At 43.8% G+C, this 12,459-nt stretch overlaps 1 protein-coding gene across 4 annotated transcripts in view; it reads left to right on the top strand.

Annotated features, from left to right (window-relative positions):
* LOC123952300 (contactin-associated protein-like 3) overlaps positions 1-12,459 on the top strand; it is a 210,634-nt gene that overhangs the window by 104,575 nt on the left and 93,600 nt on the right. For all 4 annotated transcript variants that reach the window (XM_046021655.1, XM_046021654.1, XM_046021657.1 and 1 more), the window contains one exon: positions 9,476-9,623. In XM_046021655.1, coding sequence (XP_045877611.1) covers positions 9,476-9,623 — 148 coding nt within the window. The remainder of the gene's footprint in view (positions 1-9,475; positions 9,624-12,459) is intronic.

Below are 12,459 nucleotides of genomic sequence, written 5' to 3'. Positions count from 1 at the left end.
TGCACTACTTGACTTTTCCAGCCAAAGCCATCTATGTTTCTCATTTATTTTTCTTGTCAACAGGGGTTTTCTTGCTAGTGAGAACACAGACCACATTTTGTTTTTTCTTGTTTTTTTTTTTTTATTAAGAAACAGTGTAACATGTAGCATTTAAAAATAAATTTAAAAAATAATTTAAAATTTAAATTAAAATTTAAAAATAATGCATTAATAAAAGCAAACAAAAGAGAACAACATAACAGACCAATATAGTCAAATGTACAAATGTTTGCATAGCAGCTTGGATGAAGTAGTGTTTAGTCCTACGCCTTTTCCTACATGTTCTCAGAAGTCTGCAGGGAGATGAACTTCAAGATTTCCGTCTAGAACTGTGAGGTGTTTGAGTTTTTGCTCTATTTGCAACAAGTTCGCCTGCCTGTTTCCTGGATGTGAGAGGAGATGGGAGACTTCTGGGTCAGAGACGGGGAGTGTGGGACTGACTTGGATATTGGCAGGCAGCATCGCATCCTGGCCTTGGTTCTCCTTGACCCTATATCACACGTGTGTCATGTGAGTGTGCATGATGCCCAGGTAGATGTCTGCACACTCAGGGGCTTACGATACAAGAGCTCCCAGAACCTGAGTCTTTTGTGCAGGAAGCATAGCTGCCCTTCACCTGGAAGGAAAAAAAAAAAGATCTTACAGGGCCGCTTTCTATATAAATGTCCTTGCAAGACAGTTCAGAAGAAAAGACAGTCAGGGCTTTGCTCTGTAACATGTGCAGAAGTGGGAGAAACCCATGGAGAATTGTCTTCTCTCTGCTCTGGCCCCCACAGCCTTTTATCGTCCCTGGAAAACGGTGAGTCGATTTGGCAAAGGACTTACTTCATACTCATTCCAACTTACTTCTCAGATACGTTTTTCCTTTATCCTATTCTAAGCATAATTCTTGTGTCAGAGTTATTTTTTTTAAAAAAGACTTTATTTATTCATCTGTCAGAGAGAGTGAGCACAGGCAGACAGAGTGGCAGGCAGAGGCAGAGGGCGAAGCAGTTTCCCCACTGTGCAAGGATCCCGATGTGGGACTCGATCCCAGGGCGCTGGGATCACGACCTGAGCTGAAGGCAGCCACTTAACCAACTGAGCCACCCAGGCATCCCCAGAGTTAATTTTGAACTCATAATGACCCTAATCATTTTGGTTTAACAGTATTGGTAACTCAAATTTAAAACGGTAAGAAAAGAGCATTTTTGGGGGCAAGGGGTTTATAAAATGACCAAAACAACTTTAGATAGACAATTAGTTGAAAAACAGCTATTTGATCTTGATACAATTTTTAACTCATTTGGCAAAATCCTAATTAACACTTCCTTTGAATGCAAAGTTGTGCCTACTACTCAGAAGCAACTCTGATTTTTTGTACGTATGATAGCGGCATCTTGGGAGGGTGAGTGTGTTTCCCTTATAAACAGTCTAGGATAAATCCAAATATCTATTGGGGAAGAAAATTTTGAAAAATATTTCATTCGGAACTTTCATTTCAGAATTTCATTTCGGAAAACATTTTCATTCTACTACGGCAGAATTGTTTGCTTGTTCCCCTGTATTAAAATGGGCCATTTTGGGGCACCTGGGTGGCTTCGTGGGTTAAAGCCTCTGCCTTCGGCTCAGGTCATGATCCTAGGATACTGGGATTGAGCCCCACATGGGGCTCTCTGCTAGGTAGGGAGCCCGCTTTCCCCTCTCTCTCTCTGCCTGCCTCTCTGCATACTTGTGATCTCTCTGTCAAATAAATAAATACATAAATAAATAAATAAATAAATAAAATCTTTAAAATGGGCCATTTGCCTCTTAAAATATATATATTTATTTAAAGTTTATTTACTGAGTAACTTATTTAATAAACCCCAGGTGGGGCTTGAACTCAAGACCCTGAGATCAAGAGTTGCACACTCCTCTGATTCAGCTGGCCAGGCACCTGGCAGTTAGCCTCTTGAAAGAAATGGGAAGCTGCAGAGAAGTTTTCAGAAGTATTTTTTTAGTTGCTCAATGGTATTCAGTCTTCCTCAGAAGTTATTTAAAAATGGGGAGTTTTTGTTCAAGACGTCTAATGCTGGTGTGAAGTCCCCCCACCCCAATTTATTGTGCTGCAGTTGATGTGTGACATCTCCCTGGGTACTCACAGGGTCTTCCCTCCATGTGCACATTCCCTGGGGTCTCTGTGCATCCAGATTTCCTCTTGTAACGACCCAGGCTTGTCGGATCAGGACTCACTCCAATGGCCTCATTTTACCTTGACATCACCTCTTTATAGATCCTGTCTCCAAACAGTCACATTCGGAACTATGGGGGGTTCAGGCTTCCACATATGAATTAGGGGTGGGGGACACAATTCACCCCATCACAGTAATTTAGATGGGTTCCCTACTTTAAAGATTTTTTAAAAAAATTTATTTATTTGACAGACACAGATCACAAGTAGGCAGAGAGGCAGGCAGAGAGAGAGGAGGAAGCAGGCTCCCCGCTGAGCAGAGAGCCCAATGTGGGGCTTGATCCCAGGGCCCTGGGATCATGACCTGAGCTGAAGGCAGAGGCTTTAACTCACTGAACCACCCAGGCGCCCCAGGTTCCGTACTTTATAAAGTATTTAATGTTGAATTAAATACATATGGTATCTCTTCAAGTCACGGGTACTTCTCCATGAGAAATCTTCTAAATTTTGTACAAATAACCCATTTGATATATCATTATTTTGAACATATGCAGGAGGCTAAGAGGATAGTGCTATTCTGCCAATAATCTGAGTTGTTAAAGAATGCCCCCAAAACTATGCCTGGAGTCAAGTTTATATTTAAGTCAAGTTATATATTTAATTCTTCTCATTCAATTAACTTATTTAATACCTTCAAGTTGCTGTTAGGAGAGACACACTATTAAACACTCATTTACACTAACAATACCTCATTTTGTTCTTTGGTGTCATTCTTCAAATACTGAAAGCTAATTCGGTTTCCAGAAAATAAGCTTGTGCCACGTATCAAACCACACACCTTTTTTGTGATGTTCTGGTATTGTTTTCAATAACCATATGTTGCTTTTTAAAAAATATTTTTATAAACATATAATGTATTTTTATCTCAAGGGGTACAGGTCTGTGAATCGCCAGGTTTACACACTTCACAGCACTCATGATAGCACATACCCTCCCCAGTATCCATAACCCCACCCCTCACCCAACCCCCCTCCCCCCAGCAACCCTCAGTTTGTTTTGTGATGTTAAGAGTCACTTATGGTTTGTCTCCCTCCTGATCCCATCTTGTTTCATTTTTTCTTTTCCTACCCTCCAAACCCCCCAAATTGCATCTCCACTTCTTCATATCAGGGAGATCATATGGTCTTTCTCCGATTGACTTATTTTGCTAAACATAATACCCTCTAGTTCCATCCATGTCATATGTTGTTTTTAAAGTATGATCTTTTTGCTATTGGAAATATTTTTTTCTGGCTCTTTCTCTACTTTCAACCTCTTTGCCAGCACCAATAGGCCTTTCAGATAGCTTATAAAATGTATTTCTCCTGATCACGTAAGAAGATAGGGAAGTGGGGAGCATTGAGAAACCCTACTGGTTTTTCTGCAGAATCAGAAACCTGTCTTGTCTTTTCTGCTGGGTTCGTATTTCAAGCAGAAGGTAAAACTAAGCAGTAAAGGCCTACAACTTCTCAACATGTTTTAAAAATACTTCATTTCAATAATATTTTGGTAATATTTACATTACCCTTCTTTTATACAGCTGAGTTTACAAAAGCACGTTAATGAAGAGCAGCATTTGGGACCTTGTTTCCTGCACCTGCTTTGGCCTTGGGATGTGGATGAATTCAGGGCCAGGTGCTATGGGTTTCTGGGAGGCATAGCTGTGCTCAGTCATGGGGCGGGTGCCCTCTCCAGGTAGGGGAAGGTGCTGGGACTCAGAGACATGGTCGTCTCTTTTTGCTCAGTCACTGGTTTGACTGTGTGACTTGCTTCCATGAAAGAAAGACTTGCTTCCATGAAAGAAACCAGGAAATGCTTACTAAGTGCACATTTTTTCCAACACACTGAGATCATCACATCAGAAGATGCAGATCAGGCACCTGTCTGGTTGTTTTAACTGAGAAGGGAGATTATTCATTCACTTTCTAGGACACTGTTGAAGTTAATTCATCTGTACGAGTTAAACTCTAGCATTCACCTCGCACGAAGCACCTGGCTGACTGACATCTAAGGGGTCAGGCCCTCCCTCCAGGTCATACTTCTGACATCCCAGTCCAGCTCACTCAGTAAAATGACAGGAGGAAGATTTTCTTGATTTATATATGTGTAAATGTTATGGTACTTTCTAGTTCACTCAAATATTAAAAATAATTCATAACAAGGTCACTCACTTTAAAGCAACTGACTACAACTTTGATGTGGTCTAACTACAGGAAATAATTTTAGTACGTCCTTTCATGGTCTGTGAGCCTCTGGAATTGATGGGGACAAAATATTATTTTTAATAGTAACAGTAATTATTATTATTCCCCCATTGCTCATGAAGAAGCTGAGATGTGGGGAGATTTAAGCATCTTGTCCAAGACCATCCTGGCCCCGTAATTAGAACGGCCAGAATTAGAGCTTGGGGATTCTTGCACACTCTCTTGATCCCAGCAACATCCTTCCTCCTACCTCAGAGGTCTTAAAATAAAATGAACAGCGGTGAGTGAATAATGAAGCTCAGATTTCCTAGGGGCCTGCAGATGAGGTTTAATATTTATTTATTTTTAAAATCACCAAGACCTGTTTCTATAGGCAACACCGCTTGTGTTTGGAAAGAAGGCATTGGTATAAAAGCCAACCTTAGGACAAAGACATTTCAAATCTGAAGTGACAAATACATAATAGGCATCTCGAAGGTCATTTGTTGACTCCAGTGTGCAATCGTGATGACTCAGTTTACAACCAAGACCATGGCTCTGCGAGAGTCTCCCAATGATCCCTTCTCTGGATTTAGAGTCTACTAACGTGACTGCTAACTAAATCAGTGCAGAGTTGGCAGCTTTTCAGAAAATTCACAGATTCCTAAAACAAATTATCTCAGAAACATGTTTCTAGCATGTGAGCGGAGCCTAAGCCGTGGACTCAGGTTACCTTCAACCTAACTAACGTGGAAACGGAAGACTTCATCAGACATGGTCTGCTCCTAATAGTGCACGAAGGATTCAATGTTATGCCTTTAAAGTGACCGGATGTTGAGTCCGTGTCCAGATGAAGTGTCCCTGTGATCAGTCGTGGGGAGAGTCTCATTGGTGTGTTTCTTAGTGCTAGCGAGCCAAGAGGGATGCCAGAAAGACAGGCCCATGGAACTCCTCTCACTAACTCATCAAAATTATGAGAGGTTTTCTTGTTCTTACTTTACACACGAAAATGCTAGCTTCCCCAAGGTTCCTGTCATGAGAGATGGGGTTTTCATCTTCCCACTTACTAGAGCACAGAGTGGGCCTTCGTTCTGGCAAGTCTGTGTGGCCTGTTCACCCAGATCTGTTCTGGAAACACAAAAGCAAAAATACATATGGCAAAGAACAGACCACACCGCCTCTTAAGAGATAAACACTAGCCTCACAAAATATATGGGATCATTTCAGTAGTGAGCCACAAAAGTGAGAGTGACGTGCTAGTGGGGATCCGTCTTGTGCCAAAGTCATTTCATTTAACTTCTGGATCTTTAAAGAAATGCATGATTGATTTGTACCCAAAGGGACTGGTGATAGTTCTATGTAAGACAAAAATAATGTGATTCCTTAAGATTAGAATGAATTAACATGGTCACACAGCTGTGCACACATACACACATACGTTCCAATATTTGAATGTAGTAAAATCATGTGTGACAAATGTTTCGTATACAGATTCTCAGAAGTTTTAAAGAGTGCCTTCTGATTCTCCTCTTTTCATAGACTATTAAGACATTATTGACACTTGACATATTCCTTAAATAGTCTGTCTAAATTCTGTCTAAAATTCCTAAAAATTCTGTCTAAATTCCATTAAAACAGCCCTAGAAATTCCTTTTGCTATTATGGCATTGTCATCACACAATCTGAACGACAGTGTCCAGAATTTACCTTCCATGGACAAAATGCTTCAGAAAGAAGTAATGATATCCAAGGAAAATAAAACAATTTGTTCAAATACCTTTCCTAGTTTTTGTCAGTTACCCTCAGATAAACATGGACTTCAGTTCTGAGGTTGAATTGTAATCTTGGCATCACAATGAATGTGGGAGCTGATGGTGATCTGCACATCTCGGGTCTTGAACCTGAGACAGGGTGTAAGGAAGGGGATGCAGAGTTGGACAGATGAACAGCCTCTGCCAGATGCACCCACCATAACCAAAACGGCAGCCAAGGCTGTGGCCACAGTGGACGGCTGGTGCTCGTGGATGGCCTAACTCCAGGCACGTGTGGGAACATGATTGTCAAGTATTATCTCATGTAATAGCTCTTCAACCTTCAGAGTTCGCTGGACCAAGCTGGTTTTGTGGATGAAGGCAGTGGGTCTGGGAGCCTGTAATAAGAGCCAAGAGCATGTGCTGGACAGTGGTGATGTTGGTACAAAGCAGCTCCTGCCCACGCCAGCCTGCAGTTCCCTACTTCCCATTCGAAGCATGGAGGCAATGGAGAGGGTTTGCCTGCTCTTGGTGTAATGGTTGCTGACCCTTGAAGAACAGGTGACGTTGGACAAAGACGGTGCTTCCACTGAGCAAGAGAGGGAGGCCGGAGGACTTCCCAGATGATGTTTCATTCACTAGCCAAGAGGAAGCGTTATAGGTTCTGAGACTGCCCCTGATACCACATTTGAGTTTTCTGTATTCTTGGTTCCGTCTGTTCCTACCTGCTTGTCATGGCTTATAAGCCCGAGTAGTGATCGGGCTTGCTTTGTTTGGTTTGGGTGTTAAGCCAGGTCTAGGGTTTCACAAAGCAAAATGACGAGATGGGCGTTCTTTTTGGCCCAATTACGAGCTTTGCTCCCTTGCGGTGTGAGTATGTCTGACCCTTTTAACTGCGGTGGGAGGTGGAGTGTGTCCTTCTGGTGTAAGGGAGCATAAGAAAGTGTCAAGTATTCTGTTCCCTCATTTTATTACTATTATATGAAGGAGTATTATGAGAACATCTTTGGCCCTCTGGATGATAAAACTTGGAGAGATCAAAGAATGCAGAACTTGAACTTTTGACAGGGGTTCCAAAGAACTGATAGCATTGAGGTAGATTTACCAGTCGACATAGGTTTTGAGAAGAGACGCACCATAGCTGGGGCTCTGTCTGTTTTCAGAGTGTAGACTGGTAAGGTCCTTGGATGGGGCAGCATTTTCTGCTAAGATGCTGTGTTACGATTGGAAAACCTTAGGCTGTTATGGTTTTGCTGTTTCATAGGTCCTCTGGGAAAATTGATGGACAATCTGAGGAAGAGTCGATGGAATCAGTTTTAAAAGGGGGTGCACAGTGTTGGGGGCAGACACCAAAATGCCCAGAGCAGGAAGAGCCTTTCGAAATCCTGGTGTGAAGGAGGCTAGCGGAGGTTCTGGGGCCCAAGTGGCAGGACAGAAGAGCCCCGTGTCTCAGGGGACTTTGTAGGTGCAAATTGTCTACACCAGAGCTGTGGTCCTGTGACTCACAGTCCAGCTTCTGGAAGATCGTTGTGCGGGAGTTAATGCTAAGGTAGGCAGGACCGTAGGGATGAGGGGAGCGGATTCGCCGACAGGGTAACAAAGTCCATGTCATCGAAAGCACACCCACCTTTTTCTCCCCGGACGCAAGTATGGAGTACTTCAGGAGCGTTCAAGAGAGGTTGCGGGTCAGGGCAGAGAGGTTGCATGGGGACGCGCTTCCTGGTGTTGGAGTCTGTGCTCTGTTCTCTGATTACTCCTGCATGTATGTGTTACTTTTGAGAAACCGAGCAAATCATTAGTGACACAGCTGTCTAAAATAGATTAAATCATCAGTGGCATGATCGATGTGTGTATATGCAGAGCATCACCCATTTCATGGTTTCCCCATATGCTGATCTTCACATGAAATCAACGCGGTGAGAAACGAGTTGCACGTCCCCTGTAACAACGTCCATTGTGCTCAGCTTGGCCCCTTCTAGCCTGAGGCCAGGTGCCTGTGTCCAGGCAAGGGCACCCCTCTGTCTTGTGGGTCTCCCCAGTGCTCCCGAAATGTGGCTAACTTGGGGGCAACTGGACCGCACACTAAGAACACTGTGATTGAAATCCAAAGCCCAGAATCTAGTCTTGGCCCTGCCAGGTAGCCTCTGTCCTACCACTGCAGACTTTTTCTACTTTCCTTTTTTTAAAAAAAATTTATTTATTTATATTTATATTTTAAGCAAAATTGCTTTATAACACAATTATAAGAAGAAAATAACTCATTATTCAGACCGGCCTCTAAAGGTCCAACCTACTTTGACAGAGATAGACATTTAGTGTTCTAATAATTCTAGACAGCTAATCAAGAAATAGTTTACTGGATTTTTTTTTCTGCTTTTAAAAAAAATTTTCAGCGTGACAGAATTCATTGTTTTTGTTTTTGCACCACACCCAGTGCTCCATGCAGTGCGTGCCCTCCATAATACCCACCACCTGGTTCCCCCAACCTCCCACCCCACGCCCCTTCAAAACCCTCAGGTTGTTTTCAGAGTCTATAGTCTCTCATGGTTCATCTCCCCCTCCAATTTCCCTCAACTCCCTTCTCCTCTCCATCTCCCCATGTCCTCCATGTTATTTGTTATGGTCGCCAAACTGTGGAAAGAACCAAGATGCCCTTCAACGGATGAATGGATAAGGAAGATGTGGTCCATATACACGATGGAGTATTATGCCTCCATCAGAAAGGATGAATACCCAACTTTTGTATCAACATGGATGGGACTGGAAGAGATTATGCTGAGTGAAATAAGTCAAGCAGAGAGAGTCAATTATCATATGGTTTCACTCTTTCTACTTTCTTGGACTTTAGTTTTGCCTTTATAAATGAAGGATTTGGAACTAGAACCCTGTGTAGGTCCCTCCCAGAGCTTATATCCCAGCATCGAGAGTTCTTCCTGCACCGACGACAAGTTAACATCGTGCTTGATTGCCTTAGATGTGGGGCTACATGAGAGCATCCTTGCTGCTTAGAGATGAGGGAAACGCTTTAGGGGAAGAGCAAGCCTTCAAGGGTGGCAGGTTTACAGCCAGCTTAATGGTGTGCTGAAATGTAAATCACCCTGCAAATAAGGAAAGCTTAGAACAATATTGACTAATCCAGGCCCTGAGGAAATGTGGTCACATTCTTCTTAAAAATTAGCAGACTTTCTATAAAGCAGGCAGGCTTTTGCATAAGAACAGAGTGAAGCCTCCAACCCTAACTCTCGCAGGAGAAGAGCCAGGGAGCTTGGAGTTTTGCAGATACACTGATCCCTTTCCCCGTTCTCTCCCAGGGTTTTCCAGGAAACACAAACGCAGACAGCGTAGTGCATTACCGACTGCAGCCTCCCTTTGAAGCCAGGTTCGTGCGCTTCCTCCCCTTAGCCTGGAGCCCCAAGGGCAGGATTGGGATGAGGATAGAAGTGTACGGATGCAAGTACCGTAAGTACTGTTTACCCCTCTCCCCGCCCCCAAATCAGTGACAGAGGGACATGCTCTCACGGCCAGGCTGAAAACCGAGCTTGACTTGTTTCTAACTTTTTAGGTGTCTCTGTGGGTTTTTGTGGAAAACCTGGATATTGCTGTCTTTAGTTACTTTAGTTGAATATAGAGGTGGGCCTGAACTGAGCCTCGGAATCCAAGATTCCCAAGAGAGAGCAGGGTACCTGTTTTAGAGTGGGTGAGTCATCCAAACAATGAGGTCCAAGTCAACCACAGCAATTCACTGTGATGGATGGTGCCGTTCTTGGGCACTGAGGTGACCCTGGTGTGGGGCTGCAGGGGACTGTCGATGATCTTGTTTTCCCCGTAATCCAAAATGACTCTAGGCTTCGCCCATACTCACTGCTCGAATCCCCACTTTCCTCGACGTGAACCTTTGTTTGAACATCATTTATGTGTTGTGTCTTCTCTTTTTTCCCCACTGATGAGCAGAGGGACAAAAATCACAGCCAATATGAGTGTGAACACAAGCAGAAACGCATTCAGTGACGTCTGTGGGGGAAATCGACTCTACCGGAGTAGATTTTTTTAAATGAGTACATTTTTTTAATGGAATTTTTAAAAATGAGTACAAAAAGAAAAAAATATTAGTGAAAAATTTCTAGAAAACTGGAGAATAACCCAAAGAGTATGTTGGCTGGGAACATCGTGGGAGGTTGGGGTTTTGGTCACACTTCATTTCATACCTGATCCAAGCATTAGCTTTGCAGAAAAGTGTCAGTGAGATCTGTCACAGGCAGAATATTTAATATGTCAGATCCTACCTAAGAGACATTTTCTCATTCAACAACCACACCAGCCAGACAGATTTGGTATGGCCTCAAGGGAGAAGAACTTCACCATGGAGACATGGAGATGTTTGCAAGATCTATTCCATACTGGACCTAGGATTTAAAAACTCTGTCTTCCCCCCAGATTTGGTTCTCATAACTACTATATTATGCAGGCTTTCGTTTCTTTGTTCCCTCACGTGCCATGTAAGAATTTATCAGACACTTGCTATTTGCAAAGAACTGTGTTAGGGACTGGATGTAGGGGGCCCTTCTAAAATGATTGGTTTTCTTCATCAGGATTTTATGTGAAGTCATAAAATTGTACAAAACAAATGTAAAATATTGGAACACGATCCTGGGGCCTAGGGAGAAGGGTGGTCAGTCAGTTTTCTGAGTGAAGGGCTTGCGGAGTGAGCTGGGGTAGGGAGGGGCTTCTGGAGGGAGGAAGGCAGGAGCATGCACACAGTGGCTGTGGGACTCTGGGCTGCTGTGGTCTCAGGGTGCAGGAGGGTGTGGGCGCTGTGGGGCACAGGGAGCTGCTGCAAAGCAAGGATACCATCGCCCCTTTGCTGATCCCACAGGCAGGGAGACCTTCTGGAGGTGGGGCTCACCATCCCAGAAGCGACCCCATCCTAGATTCAAGGGTCCCCTTCGGCCTCAGCTCCACCATTTTCCTGAGTTCAGACGGGCTCTGCTTTCACTCCATTTCCAAACCCTGTCTCTGTGTTGGCCTTTCCACGCAACGTTCAGCAGAGATGGTTTCATGATGCTGTCCGCCCTTTCCCGCCCTTTCCTCAGGCCATTGCCTTATCTCCTTTTGTGTCCGAGATCTGTGAACATGCTCACTGCTGCAAGCGGCTGGGACACCGATACTCCATTTTCTCTTTGATCCCATAAAATCAGCTTCTCCTTCCTCCCATTACTCTGGAAACGACTTCAGGTTTACTGACTTCAAAGCAGAACAAGGTCTTTGATGACGATTTGCCATTAGCTTGATGTTCTTCGTGAGGCGGTACCAACTCCTTGAGGGAGAGGTCAGTCCCAGGGAGATCAAAGCTGCGGGCCCGGTCCTGGGAAGGACCTGCGTGCACCCTAAAGTCAGCAAACATGAGCTGTGCGCCACGGGGGGGCTCCTAGCCTAAAACTGTGGACCAATAACAGTCACGGCGACTCGCAAAACTACTCGGAGTCCGTGGCTTTCTAGTGGAGCTTCTGTCTTGTCTTCATTCTTACTATTAATAAGAACAAATGTTTAAGTATAGAGCTTTGCCCTTTTGTTTTTGACAGTAATTGTATATGACATGATTTATAGCCCAAAGTGCTAATTATTGTCCCCCCCACCCATTTCTATTTTCACTGCTCTGTTGATATTGAGAAAATGTCCAGATTGCTTATCTTGGCATATAATGTCTCTTAGATGTAACTTCTCTCTTTGGTTTCACTTCTTTAAACTCCAATTACAATGATATTTGCTGTTCCTATAAACACCAGGCATTCTTCATGGCTTCCTGGGGTGGCACACACAGGTTCTCTACCTGAAAATCCCTCCCTTCCCCCAACTCCTAGAGTGCATGTGGTGTGTGCATGAGGTCTTCTTAGAGTCCCATGCCCCCTCCAGCAGCCCTGCGGAAGGGGGCTGTCCAGGGCCATATTCCCCACGGACTTGTTCTAGGCTTTGTATCCCACTCTAAAAAGGTTTCCGTTCGGGTATCCTCCACTTTCTTAAGTTTTCAGTAACATTTGCACACTCTGATCAGTTTCACATTGACATCCTTGATGTAGGTCTCTACTGTAAGCCACAGACACCAACACTGGCCCCAGGTCCTCCTTCATTTCTTTCTCGACTGTTATTCTTCCCTGGGGCATCTTCTGTTCCTTCTTTTCCACTTGGACTCCCGTGTTCATGGTCAGTGTCTTCTCAAGCATTCCCTGAGCTTGTACTTGTCCCATTCTGTGGTGGTGTAATGTCGTCTTGTGTTCATTAGCGTGTTGTCTGTCTTAAT

The sequence above is a fragment of the Meles meles genome, chromosome 10, assembly GCF_922984935.1.
Source record: "Meles meles chromosome 10, mMelMel3.1 paternal haplotype, whole genome shotgun sequence".
Classification (NCBI taxonomy): domain Eukaryota; kingdom Metazoa; phylum Chordata; class Mammalia; order Carnivora; family Mustelidae; genus Meles; species Meles meles.
The sequence above is the reverse complement of the archived record's forward strand: the minus strand, read 5'-3'. Positions and strand labels throughout refer to the sequence as shown.